Consider the following 27723-nt stretch of genomic DNA (forward strand, 5'->3'; position numbering starts at 1 on the left):
TACACTGAACACTTCAACATGTCCAACAAAAGCCCAAGCATCTTTATGTCTTCTTTACCTTTGTTTTCTAACCCTGTATATATATACTCTAACAATGTAGTAATTATATACTCTATAAATAAAATGTGAGTGTCAAAAACCAAAAAAAATAATTCAAACCATCATGAGAGTGAAGGTAAATAACCACAGTCTAGGAAACACAGGTTTAGGAGTTCAGATTAACTCCAAATCTCTCTGCCCAGCTCTGAGACCTTAGCAAATTAATCTCAGTCTCTTCTTCTGTAAAAGAGAGTTGCTATCGTTGATGTTCACTTATTTTTTGTGAACATTAAATAAGACCATATTTAAAAGTGAAAGTGATTCGTAAACCATAAGACTCTATAGAAACAAATTACATCATTAAGAATGGTTAGAAACGAGAATGGTGAAACAATCTTTGATATGCTGTGGACACTCTAAATTTTATAATAGTATAAATAAATAGAAGCAGGAGGAGGTTAGAAAATGTAAGACTTAAGAGAATGGGCCTTACAGTTTTAAGATTAATTCAATATTGTACTTTGGCTCTGAATCATTTAACATCTTTTAACCTTAGCAATCTCATCTGAACAATGGGCATAATTTTAATACCTACCTCATCAGAATATTTCCGAGAATTAAGCAATACACATAAAGACTTTGGTATACATATGTTCTAAATATAAAGCAACTATTAGGCCGGGCAAGGTGGCTCATGCCTGTAATCCTAGCACTTTGGGAGGCTGAGGTGGGAGGATCCCTTGAGGCTAGGAGTTCAAGGCCAGACTGAGCAACATAGACTCTGTCTCTACTCCCCCCAAAATAAATAAAAGCAATTATTAATATTATTATAATTATTATTAGGTGGGGCAAATTGAACTAGAGTTAGTGCCACTATGACTTTCAGATATTTAATAATTCTGGCAGATTAAATAAAAAGTAAAAAATATGTAGAGAACTCTGACACAAGCATTTGTAGAAATTCCTCTCATAAAAATTCTTAAGACAAGCACATTCCTAACAAAAATTCTCTTTAAAACCGATAGCAAGAAAATGACCTTGGGGTAACCATCCTGGGAAAATAAGGAGGATAACATGTTACAGTCATCTTTCCGTGGTTCATCCCGGTTGTGATCTGGAAATCCAGGCCTGGGTTAGAAATTGACTAAAGAATACAAAGGCATGAGATTGGGCACCGAGGACCTTTGTGAGAAAGATAAACTGTGGATGTCAAGAACCCACAAATTTGCCATATTTCCAAAGTAAGCATCCAAGTTTGGGCATCATATGTGAATTTTTAACTTAGAGTCTTGTCAGCTCAGCAGAACCAAAGACCACGTTGATATCATACATGCTTCTAGAGTTACTTCAAACTCTGAGTCCCTGATCCTATGACTGACTTATTACTGACTGTAAATCGCTGGAATGCTTAGCCACTGGATATGGCACATTACCAATGTTTAGCTAAGGGAGGCAGCCACTGCTTTGTGGTGAAATGTTAAGAATGTAGAGCCAGACGGCTTAAGTTTGAATTAACTTAGGCTTCTCTACTTATAAGATGCATGACCTGGAGTGAGTCATTTTCCTTCATATACTTTACTTATAAAATGGGCATAACATAAATACTTTCCTTTTAGGTTTTTGGTGCTATTGTGAGATTGAAATTAATTGGCATTTTAAAAATGCTTATAAGTACTTGTCACACAGTAAACTCTTCATAAATATAAGCTGTTGTCATTGTCAGAAGTTATTTCCCTAAACCAGAAATTCTAAAACTTTAGCGACAACAGAATCATGTGGAAGGCTTGTTAACACATTGATCCCTAGGCCCCATCTCTACAGTTTCTGAGTCAGTGGGTCTGGGATAGAGCCTGTGAATTTATGTTTTCAACAAGGTCCAAGGTGATGCTGATGCTGCTGGTCCCAGGATCATATCTTGAGAACCACTGCCCTAAAACCTTCATTCTGAATTCTCATGAAAAGTTTTAATGCGATGTAACTACAGGGAATGACACAAGGTCACGTGGGTTATGTTAATTCACTGTTTATGAATATTGGGAGCCCCGTCTAGAATTACAGGGACTATTAAATGAAGTCAAGTTGGTGGGGGTGATTCTGGAGGCAGCTCTGCCTTACAATGGTGGGGGTAGAGATGAGAAATAGTAGTATTTCTCATCTAGCAGTATTTCTCATTCAATCCCAGCAGAAATAGTAGTATTTAAATCCAGTTCTCTGATAGTCTCTGAAAAGAGGGATTTTTCTGAGGCATACACACACACACACACACACACACTCTTATATAACGGAATTATTATTCAGCCTTTAAAAAGAGGGAATTCCTACCATTTACCACAACATGGATGAACCATGAATGCCAAGTGAAATAAGCCAGACCCAGAAAAATAGTGCATGATCTCACTTATATGTGAAAACTAAAAAAAAAAAAAAAGAAGGTCAAATACACAGAACTAGAGAATAAAATAGTGCTTGGGGATTGGGAAGAGGAAATGGAGAGATGTAGGTCAAAGAACACAAAGTAGCAGATGTGTAGGATGAACCAGTCTAGAGATCTAATGTATAATATGAGGACTATAGTTAATAAGATTGCACCATATTTGGGACTCTTGCTAAAAGAGTAGATTTTAGCTGCTCTTGCCACAAAAACAAGCAAAAATGGGTAACTATGCACTATGATGGATATGTTAATTTGTTTTCACTATAGTAACCATTTACTATCTATACGTATCCCATAACTTCATGTTGTATACTTTATACACAATCAAAATTTATTTTAAAAATGAAAAAAGGGGGATAGTGGGGGCTTCTCCAACTGGACCAAACAGCACGTTCTAACTGTAGGTATCGCAGGTTGTTATGTCTAATTCTCAGCCTTCAAACAAAACTTTGGGGAGCCCAAGAACAGAGAACAAACAGCCCGCGGTGATTAAAGCAAATCCTTAAATCAAAAAGCCCACCTGTCAACAGGTGGAAGTGGTCACGGAGGAAATGAAAGAGTGGCCACTGAAATTGCTCTGCCCCCTAACCTGGACTTCCCTACTTGCCAGGAGAACGCCTTGGGAATTCAAAAACCGAGGAGGAAGCGAGAGTGAAGGCGCTTGCAAAAATAAGGAGGGGCTCGGTGGTCTCCTTATCCGTGTGCAGCTCGCCCGTGCAGTCCCCAGACACAGAAGTCAAGCTCGCCCGCGCCCCGCCCTCCGTCCCTGCCTGCGCTCTGGACGGTCTCTGCACGACCCCCGGGCCGCGAGCTCTGGACCCAGCCGGCGGTGCGAGCCCATTGGTCACCAGGGCAGAGAGGTGAGCAGCTCGGCCAATCCTTTCCCGGGCAGGGATGGCACCCACGCGCGGGGGGCTGCGGCACGTCCCGCCGAGGAGCAGGCGCTGGGGCGAGCGCGCTGGAGAACTGAGGGTGGCTAGGGGAGGGAAGACGGTAGGGGGATGAAAGCAACAAGGAAAAGCCACTTCTTCAGTGACCGATTGATGCCAGGCAAAAAGCACTCTGAGGAAAGGGACTCATTAGGTGGAGACACCTATGTGAGAGTTGCCCAAAAAAGAATTTGAGGAGAAACTCCTGGGAACTGGGGGCAAAATGGAGTAATGGTAATAGTTATATTTAAGTGACAAGTTTAAGGAGTACTAAAGCACACTATTGAAGGAGGAAAAGGGAAATTTAAAAACCTCCACTTTGCCTTTTGTTTCTGTGACAACGAAAACAAGGATCATGATAAAGGAACACTTCTGCATTAATCTGGGCGCGGGTTGCCGCGCTGGAGTTGTGGAAGAGCTCCCAGGTCTCTCTGGAAGGATTACTCCCGAGCTGTAAGCCAGAAAGACCAAGTCATTTGCTCACTTTGGGAGCAGAGAACCTTTCCTCACTTGGGTTTGGACACAATTTTCCATTTCCTGGGAAGAATTTCTGTCCTTGCCTATGTCACAAGAGGATTCAGGACCTGAAAGAAGAGCTCAGGTACCGTCAATTCCTATTTAATTATATACATTTTCGGGTTTAAGTTTGTGTGAATCCACTAGTCATATGTTCTTTTATGCTTCTGATTCTCTTTTAAATAACTCAAATGTAGGCATACCCAGAACTTCTGTTTTAAAAGAGAACAAGAGAATTACCTTCATCCTGCTATTCCTTTTTTTTTTTTGCTTATGTCGTGATAACAGGGAAATGCTGTCTCCAATCATACAGAGTTTATTTAAAATTTTGTAACCAAGTGGTTACAGTGACAATAGTGGTCACATGCTTAAACCTACATTAAATTGTAATTTGGACTAAATTCCAATAGTAATTCCATCATCTTTATGTGAGGATGTAAGCATTTCAGCCTCCATGTTATTTCTAGTGTAGTTTATAATAGATAAGGATGGTTGCTGGTAGAGTGCAAAACAATGCTATTCCAAGGAACACTGAGATTTATAAATTTTGAAGGTCACTTTTCTTAGAAAAGCATAATAAAGATTTTATTTCAATCCTTGTATGTTCTGCATTTAGGGAGAGAATTAGCTTTGGATCCCTGGGTTGCCCTACAAGTGAGTGACAGATACCATTTTTCTGACAAGTTAAGCATATTTCTTCCCTGCTTATACTCCCTTCACTGTCCTGTGGCAGACATAAGGAGAAGAAGGGACCAAGGAAAGAGGCAGAGACATGTTCCAAGCAGAGCAAAAGCAGACAGAAGCCTGTAAGGGGTCAGTGTGGCCCACTACAGCGCAGGTCCAAGGCTTAAGCCCTCTCAGCTGCTCAGTTAACTGTTGCTTGCGGTCATTACTTGGCAATAAAGTGTTCAATGTGGCTTTTTTCGCAAGGACTTGGAAATGTGTCAGAAAAAGATTTGTACTTCCTTCTAGTGGATTATTACATCCCTTAAAAATGTTTTTGAAGAAGGTTTAATAAAATGAAAAAAATACACGTAACACATTAAATGATAAAATGTTACGAAATTGTTTAATCATGTATATACACACACAAATGTATATACATGTATACATATGCACACAATATATAAAAAGGCTGGAAAGTAATATAAAAATGTTAGGGATTATATCTGAGCAGTGAGATTATGAGTAATTTTTTTCTTATGAGTATATACAGTTTCCATATTTTCTATGATGCACATATATTACCTTTATGATTAGTTTTTAACAGTTAATCTAAAAGAAATGTATAAAAGACAAACTAAGCCTTAAGTATTTCAGTTGTCACAATATCTTCATTATAGTGTCCAGTTTCCCTCTTAATGAATACCTGAGTAATAGGGATTGCTGCTTTTCATTAAGAAGTGAGAAGCTGTGTATTATTTACAACAATAAATATCCCACTTGATCATAAAGCTCAGTGTGAGGCCAACACACACTGTGGTTTAGTAAAGAATGCTTTACCAAAAAAGGTGTGAATGACATTGGCCACTTATGACCCTTAAGGAAGGTCTCCCAGATTCCCAGTAATTATGTGTGGTGGTCCTGGGACTTTGCTCAAACCCTATTTATAACTCCCAGGTATGGTGTTTTTTCAGGATGAAGGTGAAAGGCAGAGGAATCAGCTACTTGCTGGTCTCCTTGGCTGTGATCTGCGCAGTGGCCACACCTGGGAGCAGGGCCTGTCCTCGCCGCTGTGCCTGCTACGTGCCTACAGAGGTGCACTGCACATTTCGGTACCTGACCTCCATCCCGGAAAGCATCCCACCCAATGTGGAGCGTATCAATTTAGGGTGCGTGGGGCCCTGTCTTATCCCCTTCTCAAAGAGGGATCGATCACACTTGTGACTTGGCCTCCCAACACTTGTGACTTTGGGAGATCAATCATAATTAACAGTATTTCTTGTCTGAAATGAGCTTATGAGAATCTTAAGTTTGTTGGGGATAGTAAGAAAATTTTTCCTGGTGAACTTTTACTAGGAGAAAGTTCTTCTGTAGGTTGGGAGGCCTATGATTGCAGAAAAGCTTAATTCTGGCTACATTTTTGCTGGAAAATGATATAGCTTCTGTTAACAGTCAGGATTATGATATATCATAAGAGATGACAGGGCAACTGGAAGTGTCCTCCTATATGGAAGAAAAAAAAAGAAAAGTCACATCACGTAGCTACTAAGTTGAGCCTGAGCTCTTAATCATAACCAAACCAGAAGCCAACACTTGGGCTCCAGATCACAGGTTTCTTAACTTCTACTGATGAATTCCACGGGGGCGAGTGAAGTGACAATGTCATAAAAGAATGGGCTGGGTCTTAATAGTGCCCACAAATTGAAAAGCATGGGGTCAGGGGCCAACCTGAAGGAACGGCATATACATAAAGTTTGAAAATGAGAAGGAATGTGACAAGTTCCAGGATTGTGAAGAGGGTGATTGTAACTAAGACTGAAAGGACTGGATAGACAGTGGACCTTCTCTGGCATCTGGTGAATTTCAATAATATTTCAAGCATTCAATTATCTTCTCAGAGCACAGTTAAAACAAGAGAGGCTTGGGGGTTTTGTGTTTGTTTTTGCTTTGGTGTTTGAGATTTAGTTGACAGACTTAGCTTATGCCTGGATTGACATTTTTATTTCAGGTACAACAGCTTGGTTAGACTGACAGAAACAGACTTTTCTGGCCTGAACAAATTGGAGTTACTCATGCTGCACAGCAATAGCATTCACACAATCCCTGATAAGACCTTCTCGGATCTGCAGGCTTTGCAGGTGAGACTGGTGGAGGGGAGGGTGTGGGTTAAAGAGGTGAGGTCGAGTGAGTTATATTAGTTCAGACTGCTTAACCCTTATTCTATATGTGCATTTTAGTTAATATTGCTATGTATTAAAGGATAAACAAATCCTAATGCTCAACGTATGTTAAAAGTAGAGGCAGTAGAATAATCCCTTGTATTTGTCCTTTTGTTAGTTTTTAGGAAGGACTGTCTTCTGGGAGTGACCTTTGTTAATCTACTCCATGGATCTAGATGTAGTCCTGTACTTAGTCACTGGAGTGGGGGAAGAGGGAGAAGAGGAAGGGTGAAGGCAAGGGTTCTTTGCTTGTATCTCTGTATCTAGAAGATGGTTTTAGATTATAACTATAGGTCTAAATGTGCATTTTTAATAAATATTTGTGTTTATTGTGGACAAAATTCATTATTTTGCAACATCTAAGTTTTGGAGATGTCCTGAGGTGATCATTTATGGTAAACAGTAGAACTGGTAAATTAGCCATTTTGTGAATATCTTTTTGTTCTAACTGATAGAAAAGATGTATCTTAGACATGGAATTGTTAAGCCACCTCTGAGCAGCATGTATCAGGATTTGTTCATTAGGTTGGCAACAGAGGGGCTGAAGGAAGTATGAAAGGAGAGATGTGAGCAGATGTATTCATATTTACATTGTGATGGTAGCCATTGATGTATGTCTATCCCTTTGGGCTACACTATAAGAATATATTAAGTAATTCAATGGAAACATACCTTCTTGCTAATATTTTAATGGTATAGATCTGATAATGAATTCTCTTAGAAACATTATACTTAGTGTACTCTGTTGCTTTATGTTTCATTTTATAATAAATTGAGCATTAAGGGAATGCAGTATTTTAATGAAAACTCTGCCAATACTTTTATCTAGAGGCCTGTTGTCGTTTTTGTCTTCTATGAAATTTTCATCCCAAGAAAGGCAGGATTAGATTTTTTTCCTAACAGATTGAGTTGGTATAGTATATTCTTAGTTATCAAAATACTCATATAGCTTTGGGATTTTGTACTGGTAAATATTCATGATGTGGGAAAAAGCATGATACATAGCGTACAATCTCAATCCCATAAAATTGGATGTTATGTATGTACACCCAGGATCTAGAAGGACACGTCAGACTATAAACGGGTTGTGACTGTGGATGACTTTGTTGTTTGCTTCTTGTGTTTTTCAGTTTCCTATACTGCATATGTTAACTGTTTAAAAAATAAAGTTTATTTTAAAAACTTAAAAAAAAAAGAGGTGAGGTGGGAACTGTGAAATAGGCCTCCAAAGGTGGCTGCCCATGCCTGCAGATGGAAAAAGAAAGACTTTGTAAAAGCAGACGTCGAGGGAGAGTGTCACAGGACAGATTTCTTTTTAATGCAACTGTATATGCAAATTAGAATAACAAGAAAATTCTGAGGCAAGTTTTCTCATACCTCAGGCTAATAGAAAAAAAATTAATACTGAGGGATTACTAAACTTTTACAAATTAATCCTAAAAGGCTTCTTCTAGTCAGGTTTATCTGGGAATCAAATGTAATTACTATAAAAATAATGACTATCTTAGACAGATGTTAGCTTCTTATAAATCAATATTTTTTTTTCCAGTTTCATTTTATTTACTTATTTATGCCCTCCCTGTCCTGTTCAAAAAATTTTAAAGTTATGGGGACTCCCAAGAATGCATAAAATATTGTAAGAATGATCACATAAGTAAATGAGAAAGTAAGAGGTAAAACAATTCTAGGGATAAAAATAAAGGGGATATAAGGAAAGGTATATGTAGAGACCTTTATGTCTACTAGAAGTAGTACTGAAGCTGTCAAGAATCTACCTCACAATACATGACGTCTATTAAAAAATTTTAAAGCAAATAAAACTACTGTTTGTGAAAAGCATGACCATCACTGATTTTAAATCAGAAGGGTCTTACAAAATATCGGGTGATAAAATAAATTAAGTCAGTAATATCCTTATAAAAGAGAAAATGTCAGTATTCTCAGAGCCTTTTAACATACACCAAAGCTACATAAGGGTGGCTTTGACACTGGTGGGGAGCAATAGAATATAACGTAGCTATGTGATTCTGTTGATTTGGCTTAATCAGTCTCTAATTGGAATGCATGTCTTCAGAGGAATAGGTAGATTACATTTCCTTCATAGAATTCTCCACATATATTTATTTTCTTGACCAAGTTTTCAACAGATATTGAGGAACGTTGAGTTTGAGATTGTACTCCCAGGTAACATTTGGAACAAAGCTCTTCTATGTTGCCAATTTAATTTTTCTTTGCTTATTAGGAGGGATCTTGACATTCCAGAAAAGCATCTTCGACAGAGATGACCAGATTAGGCCAAGTCAGGAAAATGTGATGAGAAATCATTGTTTTTGCTAGCATTTTTTTTTCTTTTTGGGAGACGGAAAGAATATATTCAACTAATAACTAGAAAGGGAATTGGAGAATACCTAAGCACTATTAAAATATTCAACATTATTTTAATTTCAACTCAGAATTGATTAAAATCATATTACTCATAATCAAAAAGTAGGAAGCACCCCAAATGTCCATCAACTGATGAATGGATTAAAAAAATGTGGTATGTGCATATAGTGGAAAACTATTCAGCAATGAAAGACTGATACATGCTACAAAAACATTTTACTAAGTGAAAGAAGCCAGACATACAAGGCTACATGTTGTGTCATTCCATTTATATAAAATGTCCAGAATAGGCAAATCCATAGAAACTGACAGTAAATTAGTGATTGTATAGAGCTAGGAGAAGGAAAATGACTGCTAATATTAGAGTATCAATTTTTATTTTGGGGTGATAAAAATTTCCTGAAATTAGTGGAGGTGGTTGCACAACTGTGAATATACTAAAAATCAATGAATTGTACATTTTAAAAATGTGAATTTTATGGCATATAAATTATAACTCAAAATCAACATAAAGTCTCTCTTATGAAAAACTCAGGTTTAAGAAATCTTAAATTTACTTGAAATAACTTTAAAAAAACCTTCTTATTGAAATCTTCAACCAAAGGCAAAAGTAGAGACAAATATAATGAACTCCAAAGTGTCATCATCTGGTTGCAATAGCTATCAACACGTAACAGATCTTGTCTCACCTGCATCCCACCCACTGCCCTCTGCTCCATTGAATTGTTTTAAAACAAATAATACTTCATCTGTAAGTGTTTCATTATATATCTCAAAGTTAAGGAATCTTTTAAAAACAACCATATCATTATTATATCTTATATCAGCAAATGTTCATGCGTATTCTAATTTCTCTGATATTGTCTTATTTAATGTGCAACTAATTTGTTTGCATTAGGCTACAAACAAGGTATACACATTGCATTGGCTTAATCTCCAGGGTTTATTATTGATACACTTTTCCCTTTTGTGAAAATTCTTTTGATAGGGTAAATGTGTTTTTATTCTTAGGTCTTAAAAATGAGCTACAACAAAGTCCGAAAACTTCAGAAAGATACTTTCTATGGCCTCAGGAGCTTGACACGATTGCATATGGACCACAACAATATTGAGTTTATAAACCCACAGGCTTTTTATGGACTCAACTTTCTCCGCCTGGTGCACCTGGAAGGAAATCAGCTCACTAAGCTCCATCCAGATACATTTGTCTCTGTGAGCTACCTCTGGATATTTAAAACATCTTTCATTAAGTACCTATATTTGTCTGATAACTTCCTGACCTCACTCCCTCAAGAGATGATCTCCTATATGCCTGACCTAGAAAGTCTTTATCTGCACGGGAACCCGTGGACCTGCGATTGCCATTTACAATGGTTGTCTGACTGGATACAGGAAAAGTCAGGTATCTATATTGTTTATTTCTTTTTCCTAATGAAATAGAGCAAAACTGCCAGGAGGTGTTTTATCAGTATGTGGAGAGGCCAAGGTAAGTTAGGTGGAGAGACAATGAGGTCTCAGTAATAATCAGCGATAATGAATTCTCTATGCATTGTTTATGGCTGTGTTTTTGCTACAGTGGCACAGTCAAGTAGTTGTATCGGAGACCTATATTCCACAAAGCCTAAAATTCTTACTATCTGGCCCTTTACACAAAAAGTTTGCTGACCCTTGGCTTAGAGAATAAAAGCCGTGCTCCTTAGCCTGTATGTGCAGTCCCCCTGGTGTGGCCCCTGCCTGTCCTCTGCCTCCTCTCCTTCCTCTCCAGCCTGAGCCCCTCTCCTGCCCCAGACACACAGGCACTTTTTGCTCTACCAACTCAGAACTACTTCTTGCACACCATGAGAGGCTGGACCCCCTATTTGTGCTGTTGCCCCTGCCTGGAACCCTGCCCTTCCTTTCCTGCCTGACAAGCTCCCAGCCAGCCCGCAAACTCTGTACAGCACTCACCCCTGCCTCTTCAGGGAAGTCTGGCTGCTCCTCCATCACCCCCATCCACGTTGCAATAATCATTTCACCACTTCCATTCTTGAAAGGAAGATTTTATTAAGGATAAAATTAAAGGATAACATTTTATTATGTTTACTAGTATTAGACGTCTGTTGCCTTCCTTATATCCACTTTGTCCCTAACCTCTAGAATATGCATGCAATACAGTAGGTACTCAATCATTTTCGTTAAATTGTGCATTTATCAATTATATAGCCATTCTGATGGTGAATACAAATGAGCTGACCATCCATCCACTAGATACCTATGGTCTTAATAGGTACCAAACTGTTTTTATATATATATATATATATATATATATATACATATATTTTCAGACAGATGGCATATATGACAGTGGTCCCATAAGATTATGATGGAGCTGAAAAATTCCCATCACCTATGATGGCATAGATGTTATATAACATTGCAGCACAACACATTACCTTTTCTATGTTTAGATATGTTTAAATATACAAATATTTACCATTGTGTTACAATTGCCTACAGTATTCAGTACAATAACATGCTGTACAAATTTGTAGCCCAGGAACAATAGGCTCTACCATATAGCCTAGGTGTGTAGTAGGCTATTCCATTTAGGTTTGTGTCAGTAAACTCTATCCTGTTTGCACAATAACAAGGTCATCCAACAATGCATTTCTCAGCACATATCCCCATCCTTCAGCAACACCTGTTGCTGTAACACCTGTATATATGTAAAATAATCAGATAAACACATTAGGGATAACTTATTTCAGTCATGTCTAAATAATTAAGTATTCTCCTTTTGACTGAGATGCCTTAATGATGATTTTACAAGACCTGTGAATCAGTCACATCAACCTCTGTGCCTTGATTTTTTATTTTCTTTTTATCTATTCCAAGGGATTTTACATTGTCCCACCTTCAGTTGCCTCACTTGGAGTGTGATAAGTGCAAAAGGATTGCCTATCTCGGTAGTTAAATGTAACACTTCTTCATCTACTTGTGGATATCTTTCATTCTTTGGTCCCACAAAGCTGTTGGTGTTGCTTTTTTTATAAAATATGGATTTGTGGCCATTTCTCTGACACATGTTTGTTTCACGAATATTAAAATTATGTCCTGCTGCTCTATTTGCATACTTTTCTCAAAACATTTTAAGTGGCAAACTTAATATCTGTCATACCAACAATGCATGTGACACAATTGAGAGAACAATATAAATAGCTATGACAATATTTGTGGTTGTATACATGCAGTGATAGCTACATTAAAACTGCCAGGTGGAGAGCTGCTACTGTAAAATAGCATTTTAAGACACATCTCAATTTTTGAGTTAAAATATGAAAAATATTGTCTTAGAATTAGGTATTTTTTTCTTTCTTTCTTACTTCCTTCCTGCCACTGATCTTTCCTGAGCATCCATTGGACAGGGCCGGGGACATATAGATGAACAAGCTTGGCATTTATAGTCTTGTGGGAAGACAACTAACAAAGTCATTCTTGTAGTGAGTGATGAAAGGTAGGATAAGAGAAGTGAAAGGAACCAGGAGACTATGAAGCAGGGAGCCCACCCAGAACTACTGTTCAGGTTGGGTGCTAAAGGATGATGAGTAAGTAGTTAGGTGGTGAGGGAAGAGGGCATGTCAGATGGGAAGTAGAAGGAACAGTGTATGGCAGAGCCTGACAAGGCATAGCAGGTTGAGAAATGGAAAGCCTTTCTATGAGGTTGGAATCTAGTGTGATGGGGGAACAGAAGTGATGTGATCAGGTTTGCATTTGAGGCAAAATACCTGATGTCCAAGGCGTGCTAACTCTGGTCCAGTGCAAGCAATGATAAGCATACCAAGATGTGAACACAATGATGGATGAGATTTAATTAAGCCAAAAGTCCGTCATGTTCTCTGTCTGAGCCCAGGGTACTGACAAGTAGGTAAAAGAACATAGCTTTTTGGTAAACAGGTTATTGGAAGACTTCTCTTGTGATTGTTCAAAGGTTTTTGGTCTTGCCCGATAGCTCCTCTACACAGGTTTAGACTATAAAATTTTCTAAAGAATTCTGACTGGCCAGATATCTGTGGCATTACCTGTCATACCGTGGTACACTCTGAAGAGTCTGGAATCCTTGGTCGGAGTGACTTTACGCCTTTAAGAAGAAGTGTGCACATGTGGGAAGGCAATTTGACTCTGTCTAACTACTCTGGCAAATTAGATCTTCTAAGAAGTGCCAATGTTTTTCTTAAGTGCTCTGTCCATTGCATGATTTGAGAACTGAGTACATGGAACAGCATGTAAGGGAAAACTCTATACCTCTTATCAAGTATTCCAGACATTCCAAGTGACCAGCCATTTAAAATAGGCTCACCATAGTAGTGTTTTTAAATATCCAGGTATGTAATATCCAAATACCTGAGGGAGGAGACGTCTATGATTTGGAAAGGCTTAGATTGGTCCTATAAGCCCCTAACTTCACTAGAATGTCAGACCTTTAGCAGGTTGCCCCATTGCTTTGGCATAGTCTTCTTCCCTCCCCATTAAACCTGATCCTCCTCCAATGAGTCTGTGTCCACCAAGGGAACCATTAATTGTCCAGTTACCAAAGTCATCAACCTGTGTCCTCCTTGACTGTTCCACAGCCACTCTCCATGTTCAATCAATCCTGGCCTCTGGGTGATTGGTTCTACCTGCTTAATTATCTCCTGTATCCATCTATTTCTCTCCATTCTTACTGCTACTAAGCTAGACCAGATCAAGACACCTTGTAATTCAGGCCATATTCTTTTGGATAATGGAAAGAAATTTGGCTGTTTAATGATATCCAGGGACTTAGAAATGATCATTTATCAAACAGGTTATCTTTTAAAAATAATGAATTGCTTTTTTCTTTTTTTTTTGAGACAGAGTCTTACTCTGTTGCCCAGGCTAGAGTGCCATGGCATCAGCCTAGCTCACAGCAACCTCCAACTCCTGGGCTCAAGCAATCCTCCTGCCTTAGCCTCCCACATAGCTGGGACTACAGGCATGCACCACCATGCCCGGCTAACTTTTTCTGTATATTTTTAGTTATCCATATAATTTCTTTCTATTTTTAGTAGAGACGGGGTCTTGCTATTGCTCAGGCTGGTCTCAAACTCCTGAGCTCAAAGGATCCTCCCACCTCGGCCTCCCAGAGTGCTAGGATGACAGGTGTGAGCCACCACGCCTGGCCCTAAAAATAATGAATTTATATGACTGCTTTCAAACATTAAAATGAAGAAATAGAACTAAACTAATGTCAATGAAAAGTGACAAACATGAGCATGTCATTTTGTTTCCCTAGATTTGGAAATAACTCACTCAACTCGTATTTACTGAGAACCAAGTATTAATATATGTTTTGCACGCATGGGAATTACAGCAATGAACAAGGCAGATGAAATCCTGTGTGTATTATATAGTAGCAGGGCATATAGACAAGACCATTTTAAAAAATTAATTCAGAGACAAAAAACATTGAAAATTTTGGTATCTAATTAAATTTAAATTTCTAATGTTTCAAATTCTAGCAAAAGCTATTTCTTCAAACTGTTCAAATGCCAATTCATAAAGAGGCCACAACTGATAATAATTCAATTGTGATTTTTTCCTAGATGTAATAAAATGCAAAAAAGACAGAAGTCCCTCCAGTCCTCAGCAATGTCCACTTTGCATGAACCCTAGGATCTCTAAAGGCAAGCCCTTAGCTATGGTCCCAGCTGCAGCTTTCCTTTGCACCAAGCCAACCATTGACCCATCCCTGAAATCAAAGAGTCTGTCTATTCTGGAAGACGGCAGTCCTGCCTCTATCTCTCCCCAAGATTTCATGGCACCCTTCGGCTCCCTCACTTTGAATATGACAGACCAGTCTGGAAATGAAGCTAACATGGTCTGCAGCATCCAAAAGCCCTTGAGGACTTCACCCATTGCATTCACTGAAGAGAATGATTATATCATGCTAAATACATCATTTTTAACATTTCTAGTATGCAATATAGATTATAGTCACATTCAGCCAGTGTGGCAAGTACTGGCTTTATACAGTGATTCACCTCTGATATTAGAAAGGAGCCAGTTGCTCACTGAAACACCACAGCTCTGTTACAAATATAAACAGGTAGCTCCTAAGCCTGAAGACATTTTTACCAACATAGAGGCAGATCTCATAGCAGATCCCTCTTGGTTAATGCAAGACCAAATTTCCTTGCAGCTAAACAGAACTGCTACCACACTCGGTACATTACAGATCCAGTACTCAAGTAATGTTCAAATCACTTTACCAAGAGCAGAGATAAGGCCAGTGAAACACAAATGGACCATGATTTCAAGGGATAATAATACTAAGCTGGAACGCACTGTTTTGGTAGGTGGAACCATTGACCTAAACTGCCCAGGCCAAGGAGACCCCACCCCACACTTGGAGTGGGTTCTGGCTGATGGGAGTAAAGTGAGAGCCCCTTATGTTAGTGAGGATGGAAGAATCCTGATAGACAAAAGTGGAAAATTGGAACTCCAGATGGCTGACAGTTTTGACACAGGAATGTACCACTGCATAAGCACCAATTATGATGATGCAGATATTCTCACCTATAGGATAACTGTGGTAGAGCCCGATGTAGAAGCCTATCATGAAAATGGAGTTCATCACACAGTTTTCATTGGTGAAACACTCGATCTTCCATGCCATTCGACTGGTATCCCAGATGCTTCTATTAGCTGGGTTCTTCCAGGAAACAGTGTGCTCCATCAGTCCTTAAGAGACAAGCAAATTCTTAACAATGGCACATTAAGAATATTACGGGTCACCCAAGAAGACCAAGGTCATTATCGTTGTGTAGCAGCCAACCCATCAGGGGTCGACTTTTTGATTTTCCAAGTTTCAATCAAAATAAAAGGGCAAAGATCAGTGGTGCATGATGGAGAAACAGACGGATCTGGACTTGATGAGCCCAATCCTATTGCTCACCTTAAGGAGCCACCAGCTGTACAACCCCCTACATCTGATCCAGTGGGAGCAGAGGTTGCAAAACGAGTCTCAAGCACAAGTAAGAAGCATAACTATCGGGAATTTATAACACACCGGCAGCGTGGAGATTCAATAAACCGACGTTTTAGGGAACATAGGAGGCAGTTCCCTCCCTCTGCTCGGAGAATTGACCCACAACACTGGGCAGCACTTTTGGAGAAAGCTAAAAAGAATGCTGTGCCAGAGAAACGAGAAAATACCACAGTAAGGCCACCTCCACCAGTCACCCAACTCCTGAAAATACCTGGGGAGGAAGAAGACTCTTCAGGCATGCTTACGCCAGATGAGGAATTTATGGTCCTGGCCACTAAAGCTTCAAATGTTCCAACAAGGACAGGGACTGCTGCCTCCAGAACAATATCCAATAGCCCCGTGACAAATATAACTTCTGGCACAGAAGTCTCCCCAGTTGTGAGTTCACAAATATTACCACCTGAAAAACCTCTAGATTTCAAACTATCCACTGCTATTAAAACTACAGCTATGTCAAAGAACATAAACCCAACCAAGTCAAACAAAATGCAAGACTCAACCAGTCAACATTCATCCACTATCTTTCCACTACTACCTGGAGCAACTGAATTTCACAATGCTGACCAGATGGGGAGAAGAGAGCATTTCCAAAGTGTACTCCCAATAACAGTGAGAACTCTGATCAAAGATGTCAATATCAAAATGTTTAATAGCACTAACAACAAGGCTGACATAGTCTTAGAGTCAGTAAATACTACAAATGGTCTTCAGATATCTGTAACAGGTGTCAGTGAACCCAAGAGCAATCACTTCCATTCTCACAGTACTCAAAAACTTAGCACCTCTAAGCTCCCTTCAGATCCATACACTGCTGCTCATTCTCAGTTTCAGATTTCTAGAAATAATACAACTAAAATCCCACTATCCAGACGCCTTGGGAGACGGAGGAAATTTTGGGGCCGGGGGCAAATCATTAGCCCACATAGAACTCCAATTTTCCGACAGCACAGATACGGCACTGTGAGGCCAACAAGCAGAGCTGCTGTTGAGGAAAGCACTACTGCATCTTCAGCCACAGCGCTCAGAGTGATGTGCCCATCCTGTCTTCCCAGAGAAAGGATTACCACGGCTACAGCAGCATTGTTGTTTCCAAGTGCTGCCCCCATCACACTCCCCAAAGCTGACATTGCCGGCGTCACATCTCAAGAGTCTACAACTCTAGTCCAGAATCCACCATTACTAACTGAGAACAAACCACATGTAGATATTGAGAAAACAACACATACAATAAAATATTTTAGTGTTGAAAATACCCCAGTGACCCCAACTGGTACAGTCATGACATATACCCCAACATTCACATCTATGGAAAAAACTCATTTAACTAGTATTGGTTACTCAGGTGTGTCTAGCACCAGTGAAGCTACAAGAGATTCAGTGATTACATTGCCATTTTCAGGTTCCATCACCAAGCCATCAATGCCTACTGCTATAGCCATTACAAGATTTTCAAGAAGGAAAATTCCCTGGCAGCAGATCTTTGTAAATAACCATAACCAAAAAGAGAGATTAAGGAATCAGCATAAATTTGGCTTACAAAAAAGCACAACCAGGATGCTTCCTAGACTATCTCCCACTTTACCCACAGATAAAGTTTCCCCCTTCCATTTCACAACATCCTCAGCAAGTGTGATGCAAATTCCATCTATAACATCAGCTACAACTCACCCCAATTCCACCAAAACACACAGTTTTGGAAATCTCTCTACAATGAAGGAGCTGCCCTTTCCACCTCTTTATCCTACTCCTCCTAGTATCACAAGCAAAGAATCAAGTACGATAAGCTCCATGTCAATGCAAACAGCCACACCGGCTAGTCCTCCTACTGCCCCTGTATCTGTCATTATCTATGAAACCCAAACAGCAAGATCTGAGTCACAAAAAGTACAAAGAAAACAGGAAGCTCAGAAGAACAGGAATGACCCAAACATCTCTCTAGGCCAGAGTTCTGGTTTCACTACATCCACTGCTATGACACCTCCTGTTCTAACCACAGCTGAAACTTCAATCAAGCCCAGTGTCTCTGCTTTCACTCATTCTCCCCTAGAAAACACAAATGGAATTTCAAGCACAAGTGGTCTTCATTCAGGAACTCTTAATCTGACAGATGTAATTCAAGAACTACCCCAAGTGAGTACTCAGACTTTGAGGAGCACAATTGCTTCCGAAACAACTTTGTCCAGCAAATCACAACAGAGTACCACAACTGGTAAAACAATCATCAGGCACTCAGCCACGCCAGTGTTCCTGAGCAGCAGTGCTACTCTCTTGCCAATTCCCATCTCCCCTCCCTTTACTCAAAGTGCAGTGACCAACAACGTGGCAACTCCCCGTTTCAAGATGACGACAAATGCAATGTCCAAGCCAGATAAATTCTCGAGGCATGATACTAATCCAGGGCAATTAGTAGCAGAGGTTACAACTTCTCCCAAGGCTCACCCAAATGCCAAGTTCACAATTGGAACCAGTCACTTTATGTCCTCTAATCTGTTACATTCTACTCCTATGCCAGCACTAATAACAGTTAAATCAAAGCTTTCTAAATTGACTCCCTCTCCTTGGTCAGAAAACCAAGTTTGGCACAAGTTATACCCAGAAATTGCTGAAAAAGGCAAAAAGCCAGTAGCAGACGTGCTGCCCACTCCAGGCTTATCAGAGGCCACCACCCATGCATCAAACTGGGATGGACAGAAGACTGCCAAGCAGAGTGGCTTTGATAATAAAACAGTTCAAAAAATAACTTCCAAACACCTTCCTTTTGACTCTTTATCTAGGAATATATTTGAAAAGCCCAGAATAGTTGGAGGAAAAGCCGCAAGTTTTACTGTTCCAGCTAACTCAGATGCCTTTCTTCCCTGTGAGGCTGCTGGCAATCCCCTGCCCACCATCCACTGGAGCAGAGTCTCATCAGGTATTTGAAATTGTTTCCTTACACTTATTATTTGTTAGTTATAAAACATGAAAAAGCCTGTGTTGTGTTTTGGGGTTATACATCCAAAGAATAAACACGAGTTTCAGATTTCTCCAAGATACAGAAACCATTAATATCCTCATTTGACATTTGCATATTTTTTGTTCATCAGAGGTTCTCAAACATGTTAATTAAGAATGTTTTTTTTTTTTAAATGCTTTGAAAGCAGATCCAAAGAAATATGATTTGAAAAAAAAGAAAGTGGTCATTGTGTTGAAACATCTTGGCTTTAAATTAAGTGCATAAAAAAGAATCCAGGAATTTTTGCAATCTGAAGACTAGGTGTCCTAATTTTAAATGTATTCTCAATAGCTTAACAAAAAGATAACTTTATGTTTTCTATCTAAATTTTGATGACCTATGGCCATAAATTTCTGTCTTCTCAGGACTTGATTTGTCTAAAAGAAAACAGAATAGCAGGTTCCAGGTGCACCCCAATGGCACCCTGTCCATCCACAGAGTGGACATTCAGGACCGTGGACAGTACCTGTGCTCAGCATCCAATCCATTTGGCACGGACCGCCTTTATGTCACCTTGTCTGTGGTTTCCTATCCTCCCAGGATCATGGAGAGACATACCAAAGAGATAACAGTTCATTCTGGAAACACTGTGGAGTTGAAGTGCAGAGCAGAGGGTAGACCAAGCCCTACAATTTCCTGGATTCTTGCAAACCAGACAGTGGTCTTGGAATCAACCCAGGGAAATGGGCAGGCCCTGGTAACATCTGACGGAACCTTGGTCATCCACAATCTCAGTGTTTATGACCGCGGCTTTTATAAATGCATGGCCAGCAATCTGGCTGGTCAGGATTCACTGCTGGTTAAAATACAAGTCATTGCTGCCCCACCTGTTATTCTAGAGCAAAAGAGACAAGTCATTGTAGGGAGTTGGGGTGAAAATTTGAAACTACCCTGTACTGCAAAAGGAACTCCTCAGCCCACTGTTTACTGGGTCCTCTCGGATGGCACTGAAGTGAAACCATTACATTTTACCAATTCCAAGTTATTCTTATTTTCAAATGGAACTCTCTATATAAGAAACATAGCCTCTTCAGACAGGGGCACTTATGAATGCATCGCTACCAGTTCCACTGGCTCGGAGAGAAGGGTGGTAATGCTTACAATGGAAGAGAGAGAGACCAGCCCCAGGATAGAAGTTGCATCCCAGAAAAGGACTGAGGTGAATTTTGGGGACAAATTACTACTGAACTGCTCAGCCACTGGGGAGCCCAAACCCAGAATAATTTGGAGGTTACCATCCAAGGCTATTGTTGACCAGTGGCACAGGTAAACCCCTACCTTTGTGTTGGAATTATCTGCTTTGTTTACATTTCAGAAGTTGTATAGCTAAACAGTGATACAGCAAGGCAGGCAGCAGTTTAGAGTGTACATAGACTTTGGACATAAAGACAACTCTAAAGAAACCTAGTCCTTTGAGATCATTGAATAGAAAAACCAATCTTCTTACATGCTTAACTCTAAGGGCCAACTTTTTGAGTTTTATGGCTAACAAGCAGAATAAAAACCTTGTTTGCCTCCGTGCTTGTGACAGTTTTAAGTGGTAATGGTGTAAATGTATTCACACTCTCTATATCCAAAAAAAGGGGGGAATTTTTGTGATGCAATCAAGGTTCTGTAGAGACACACTCCATTATTCACCCATCAGCATCTCCTATCAGACATTTCAAACTTTTAGTATAATCAGTACTTATTTCTTCTTTCCTAAAATTGCAAAGCACTTTATTAAAATCACAACGTTAATACCTTCACAAAAATGTATTCAGGGCCCTCATCACCCTGGTGTGATCAGACATGTATATACACATACCTGCTTTCTCCGATATGCTTTTATCGGCATACTATTCATTTTATAGCTGGTTTTCTGTATAGATTAAATCTTATCTTTGAAACTCAATAATTATAGCATATGAGTTATTTTTCCATTTGCATGATTATGCAATGATTTTTCATAATATGACAAAAAGGGATGAGCATTTATATTTTATGTATTCATTAAAAGAAAATATTCATGCAAGAAAGAAAAATTATACATAATGTGAATTTGCACTCATGCTTAGAAGTTGAATAGATTTTTTTCTGGTGTCACGAGTCGGTGCCGAATATAGTTATTAAGTTTAATTTGTGTGATCTTTAATTCAAAAGTAAACGTTAATTTTCAAGTTTTCCAAATAAATCATCAAAATTATCTGACTAAATGTTAGATTGAAATTAGATTTAAAATTTAAACATGCTGAGTTATAAAATGTGTACTTCAGAAATCACATTCATGTTTGTTATACAGTATACATATACCCTACTTCTACTTAATTTATGGCATCAAATATTTTCAATCCTTTATCAGTTTTTGCATTTAATTTTGCAACATCAGTGCCTCTCATTTTTTTGCCTTCAAGTTATTGTAAGCATTTCATTAGTGTTGGAAGCCAGTTCTACTTTCTGAAATTAATGCATTTAAAATAAATTCCACAACACATGAGATGATTGTTGCTTACTCAGACACTGCTCATTATTCGGTGTAATTTTGAATATAATTTGTACTACTCATGAAGGTTACCAGTGCAAGAATTATAGAGAGCATCACATTTGTGATGAGAATAACAGATTAAATTCAAAATTTAGGTTGTAAAGACAAGGTCTAAACATTCACGGGGCACCAGGTCAACTTTAGAAAATGGAAATCTTTTATCAGGGGTTATGAAAAAATATAAAGGAATGTCTTAAAAAGTTAGTCCAAAGGAAGTCTGAAAAGTACTCTAAAACTCATTGTTAGCCTCTCAGAATAAATCTTGACCAGGTTTTCCAACAAATCCTTCAGGGTTAAGTAGCAAAGAAAGTAGGGAAATTATTTTGTTTTGGGAAAATACTTACGGAACATAGAAAGATTGCTCATACTGTAGAAGAGGCAAAAGAGTTATATAAGATCATAGATGCCACAGCACCTCCACCAGAGGTACTGCATTCTTCTTTTATAATGAAATAGAACTTTGCTAACTAAATACTTCAATGATTATTTTGCAACTCACCGACTCAAAAAGTTCAAGTATATTCTTTACTTCCATGTTTTAAATATGTCAACAGAAAGAAAAAAGGCACTTCTATTGCAAAATAAAAAAACTAAGAAACCCCTTACTCTTCCCACTTCTCAGCATCAGAAGTTCAGATTTATTTTAGATTTTAAAAATGAGACAACTGTAGCTGTGCTGATCCAAGCCCACTCCACCACGACCAAATTAAGCAAAAACCCTTTCATTTTCTTAAAGCTTGCTTGTCAGAACCAAAAAGCTTTTTCTCTCTTTTTTTTAATGGTCCCAGACTCAGAGCACTGCTAGTCTATGTCCACTACTTTGAACATAACTTATGTGACCTATGTTTCAATGCAGAAATGGTTTTCTTTCCTCTTAACCTTGCTCCTTATGACCTGGGAGCTTGTTACCCCCCACCTGACCTGCTGAATCAGAATCTGCAATTTTATAAGATCCCCTGGTCAATCAGGCACCATGAAGTTCTAGAAGCAGTACTTCGGAAAGGCTGGAGATGCTTGCACCCACATTAATCTTTATAAAGAATTCTATTTCTTTTACTCAGGGAAAACTTCTACTTTCAAAATAAAATTATCTTAAAAATATCAGTCTCTTCTTACACATCACAGCCTCCAGTTGCATCAGACTTGGAGTGGGGGCTGGCCCTCTAAGTCAGGGGTTCTCAAAGGGGTCGTGCCCCTGCCAGTAGCATTAGCAATGCCTGGTAATTTGTTGAATCAGAAGCTTTGATTTCATGTTGTATCAAGCAATCTGCATTCTTAAAAGTCCTCCAGATGACTTTGCACACTAAAATTTGAGGCTGGTTCTCAAACTTAATTGTTCATAAGTCGCCTGGGAAGTCTGCTAAACATTGGTTTCTAGATCCCTGGCCAGACCTATTGAATTTCAGGACGGTAAAACCAGGACATGTGGCCCTTAAATTTGGCCCCAAATAATCCTGATGATGGGGGAACTCCATTGAGAACCAACGATTAGAGCAGTGGTTCTTAGATGATGCTAACATGGAAAACTTTAAGGATACTGATGCCTAGGCCATACTCTACACCAATTAAGTCAGAAATTCTACAGGTCACACCCAGGCATCAGTATTAAACTCCACAAATGATTTTTACTGTGCAGCCAAGTTTTAGAAAGCACTGGGAAAGAATAATAGCAGGTGGCAGCATACCATGTTGGAAAGCATAGCGTTTGGGAATGAGCTCTGTGACCAAAGGCAAGTTATTAAGTCTCTCTAAATATCGGTTTTTCAGGTGATTAGTGAGGAAATTACATCAAGATTCAAAAGTCAATGCAGGCCAGGCGCCGTGGCTCACGCCTGTAATCCTAGCACTTGGGAGGCCGAGGCGGGTAGATCCTTTGAGTTCAGGAGTTCGAGACCAGCCCGAGCAAGAGCGAGACTCCGTCTCTACTAAAAATAGAAAGAAATTAGCTGGACAACTAAAATATATACAAAAAATTAGCCAGGCATGGTGGCACATGCCTGTAGTCCCAGCTATTCGGGAGGCTGAGGCAGAAGGATCACTTGAGCCCAGGAGTTTGAGGTTGCTGTGGGCTAGGCTGACACCAAGGTACTCTAGCCCGGGGAACAGAGTGAGACTCTGTCTCAAAAAAAAAAAAAAAAAAATCAATGCAAAGCACCTGACAGTTTCCATTCCCTTTATTAAATGCATTCACTTGTGATTTTACCTTGGTTCATATGCCAGAGAAGTTCCTTTCACACTTTAGGGTAAAAAAAGAACACCTTTTATAATACATAATGTTTTAACTGCAATACTGTCCATACTTACGTTTGCTGGAGGATAAAAATAACTTGAGGCTCTCTGACTTGGTTAGCAGTTATGCTACGAAAAGTGGTCCTCACTTTTCTCTCCAGTTTTATCTACCTGCTTAGCCCATGTTGCCAAAAACTAAGAAAAACATACACATAGATTTTCACCTATGGCTATGCTTGCTCACACTTTTAGCACCAATTTCCACTGGTTTTCCTGGAAAAAAACAGGAAATATCTGCCATCTGCTGGTTAAATGTGGTAACAGCAGGTTGTGTAGTGGCCGTATACTCGAGAAAATGGTTTTCCAAAATTCAATCTCATGCAGAAACCAGTCACTCTATACCTGCCCGCGACAACCTACAAATGAGCTTTACCTTGGTATTCTCTCTCTATAACAAAGTAGACCTTATTTTATAAACAAATAATTCAATAATCGTTTTGTTACTAATAACTTTTTAAAAAGTGGCATCTTTTCTGAGCAACTAAATTTATATAAAAGCTTTCTTTACTGATATATCCCAAGATGATCATTTTTGTGGACTCAGTTTCTGTGAGATGTAAAATGGTCAAGGAAGTCATGGTGTCTAGGAATCCAGTATTTCTAGCATTCCCCTCATCATTAATCTTTAATTATCATGTAAAGGAGATTTCTTTGAAGTTCATCTGAGAAATACTAGTTTGCACTAAATTACACCTGTTCAGTTAGATAATTTCATCTTTCAGAAAACAGCTTAGAAGACAATTAGCTAGTAGTGATTTTTTAACAGTGTAAAGTTAATCCCATGTACCACACACACACACACAAAACCTGGTATGAGGTTATGGGTATGCTAATTAGCTTGATTATGGTAATCATTTTCATTATATCAAAATGTTATATACCTTAAAAATATACAATTTTTGTTAATCACGTTTCAATGAAGCTGGGGAGTGGAGAGCTAATCCCATGTAAGACAACTTCCCTTCCCCCACTGCTAACAGCTGCACACTTACATTAGTCTCTTCTCTCCTTAGAATGGGCAGTCGAATCCACGTCTACCCAAATGGATCCCTGTTTATTGGATCTGTAACAGAAAAAGACGGTGGTGACTACTTGTGTGTGGCAAGAAACAAAATGGGAGATGATCTGATACTGATGCATGTCAGCCTAAGACTGAAACCTGCCAAAATTGACCACAAGCAGTATTTTAAAAAACAAGTGCTCCATGGGAAAGATTTCCAAGTTGATTGCAAAGCTTCTGGCTCACCGGTGCCTGAGATCTCCTGGAGTTTGCCTGATGGAACGATGATCAACAATGCAATGCAAGCTGATGACAGCGGCCACAGGACCAGGAGGTACGTCCTTTTTGACAATGGAACCTTATACTTCAACAAAGTTGGGATAGCAGAGGAAGGAGATTATACTTGCCATGCCCAGAACACCCTAGGAAAGGATGAAATGAAGGTCCACCTAACAGTTATAACAGCTGCCCCACGGATAAGGCAGGGTTACAAGGGCAACACAAGAATCAAAGCTGGAGACACAGCTGTTCTTGACTGTGAGGTCATTGGGGATCCCAAACCAAAAATATTTTGGTTGCTGCCTTCCAACGACATGGTTTCCTTCTCCAATGGTAGGTATATATTTCATGCTAACGGGTCTTTGTCCATCAACAAAGTGAAACTGCTTGATTCTGGAGAGTATGTGTGTGTAGCCCGAAATCCCAGTGGGGATGACACCAAAATGTACAAACTGGATGTTGTCTCTAAGCCTCCATTAATCAATGGTCGGTATACAAACAGAACTGTTATTAAGGCTACAGCCGTGAGGCATTCCAAAAAACACTTTGACTGCAGAGTCGAAGGGACACCCTCTCCTCAAGTCATGTGGATCATGCCGGACAATATTTTCCTCACAGCCCCATACTATGGAAGCAGAATCACGGTCTATACAAATGGAACCTTGGAAATCAGGAATGTGAGGCTTTCAGATTCAGCTGATTTTACTTGCGTGGCTCGAAATGAAGGAGGAGAAAGTGTGTTGGTAGTACAGTTAGAAGTACTGGAAATGCTGAGAAGACCAACATTCCGAAATCCTTTTAATGAAAAAATAGTTGCCCAGCTTGGAAAGTCCACTGCATTGAATTGCTCTGTTGATGGTAACCCACCGCCTGAGATAATCTGGATTTTACCAAATGGCACGCGGTTTTCCAATGGACCACAAAATTCTCAGTATCTGATAGCAAGCAATGGTTCTTTTATCATTTATAAAACAATTCGGGACGACGCAGGAAAATATCGCTGTGCAGCTAGAAATAAAGTTGGCTATATTGAGAAATTAATCATTTTAGAAATTGGCCAGAAGCCAGTTATTCTTACATATGCACTAGGGACAGTAAAAAGTATCAGTGGAGAATCTCTATCACTGCATTGTGTGTCTGATGGAATCCCTAAGCCCAATATCAAATGGACTATGCCAAGTGGTTATGTTTTAGACAGGCCTCAAATTAATGGGAAATACACATTACATGACAATGGCACTTTAGTAATCAAAGAAGCAACAGCTTATGACAGAGGAAACTATATTTGTAAGGCTCAAAATAGTGTTGGTCACGCACTGATCACAGTTCCAGTAATGATTGTAGCCTATCCTCCCAGAATTACAAAGCACCCACCCAGGAGCATCCTCACAAGGACAGGAGCAGCCTTTCAGCTCCACTGTCTGGCCCTGGGAGTTCCAAAGCCAGAAATCACATGGGAGATCCCAGACCACTCCTTGCTGTCAATGGCAAGCAAGCGGAGGAAACATGGAAGTGAACTGCTGCACCTACAAGGTACCCTAGTCATTCAGAACCCCCAAACCTCTGATTCTGGGATATACAAATGTACAGCAAAGAATCCACTTGGTAGTGATCATGCAACAACTTATATTCAAGTAATCTGACATAGAGTAAAATTAAAATTAAATTAAAAATCTGGACAGAGTTTATTTTTTGGAAGAAGTTTAATCAAAGGCAGCCATAGGCATGTAAATGAATTTGAATACATTTACAATATTAAATTTACAATGGACATGCAAAAAAAGACAAATGCATTATGAACTGATACTGATTTCTTTAATGTATCTCAAAACAAATTTTTAACTTAAGGCACTTTTATTTTGCCAACAAATGAACATTAAGAGAAAACGGTCTACCATAAAATAACAAATGGCTAACGTACCTGAATTTTTCAGTAAAAAATGGACTTTTTTCTTTTATTACCAGTTGCCTAGTGTCCACTTTCTATCAATGTTACAAGCATGGCACTCAGAGACAATGGAAAAGATTAAATTTGTAGTCTTTATGTAAAGTTATCATCTTGATGTATAAATATTTTGTGGTTGGTTTATAAATTTTTTGCTAAAACCTACAGAAAATAAGCACTGAACTGTTTTATGATTCATCATTTGTTCACACTGAAAATTTTCATTGATGGAGAATACAAAAATGTTTTAATAACTGCATTTAAAAATAAATGCAGCCTAACTTTTTCACATGTAAAAGCAACGTAATTACCTGCAACATCAGAAAATGTGAAAAGGGGGTTATTTTTGTCCAAATACATCCACTAAAAAGGTCTTAAAAATACAATGAAACTTCTTTATAACTTTAAAATCTAGCCCAGGCACCCCTGGTTTAGAGCCGTTCTTAAGGAAAATTTTATGAGGG

At 39.0% G+C, this 27723-nt stretch overlaps 1 protein-coding gene across 3 annotated transcripts; it reads left to right on the top strand.

Moving 5' to 3' along the window:
- Window positions 1-3897: 3897 nt before the first annotated feature.
- On the top strand, window positions 3898-27431 carry IGSF10 (immunoglobulin superfamily member 10). Of its 3 annotated transcripts, XM_069473071.1 has the most exons (7): window positions 3898-4003; window positions 5556-5750; window positions 6590-6719; window positions 10197-10587; window positions 14786-19141; window positions 19588-20488; window positions 25049-27431. In XM_069473071.1, the coding sequence occupies exons 2-7, from the start codon at window positions 5557-5559 to the stop codon at window positions 26955-26957; spliced, it is 7881 nt and encodes a 2626-aa protein (XP_069329172.1). In that variant the 5' UTR covers window positions 3898-4003; window position 5556; the 3' UTR covers window positions 26958-27431. The 3 variants fall into 3 exon arrangements, with proteins under 3 accessions (XP_069329172.1, XP_069329174.1, XP_069329173.1); XM_069473073.1 differs by lacking the exons at window positions 3898-4003; window positions 5556-5750; window positions 6590-6719; ... (1 more) ...; window positions 14786-19141; window positions 19588-20488 and adding an exon at window positions 23277-23331; XM_069473072.1 differs by lacking the exons at window positions 3898-4003; window positions 5556-5750; window positions 6590-6719; ... (1 more) ...; window positions 14786-19141; window positions 19588-20488 and adding an exon at window positions 23433-23476.
- The last annotated feature ends 292 nt before the right edge of the window (window positions 27432-27723 follow it).

This window comes from Eulemur rufifrons, chromosome 7 (genome assembly GCF_041146395.1).
Source record: "Eulemur rufifrons isolate Redbay chromosome 7, OSU_ERuf_1, whole genome shotgun sequence".
Classification (NCBI taxonomy): Eukaryota; Metazoa; Chordata; class Mammalia; order Primates; family Lemuridae; genus Eulemur; species Eulemur rufifrons.

Excerpts from the sequence above, each read along its gene's own strand:
- IGSF10 (XM_069473071.1), top strand. The coding sequence starts at position 5,557 with ATGAAGGTGAAAGGCAGAGGAATCAGCTACTTGCTGGTCTCCTTGGCT. Across the intron at positions 5,751-6,589 it reads GTGGAGCGTATCAATTTAGG|GTACAACAGCTTGGTTAGAC; the intron begins GTGCGTGGGGCC and ends TTTTTATTTCAG. Across the intron at positions 6,720-10,196 it reads CGGATCTGCAGGCTTTGCAG|GTCTTAAAAATGAGCTACAA; the intron begins GTGAGACTGGTG and ends TTTTATTCTTAG.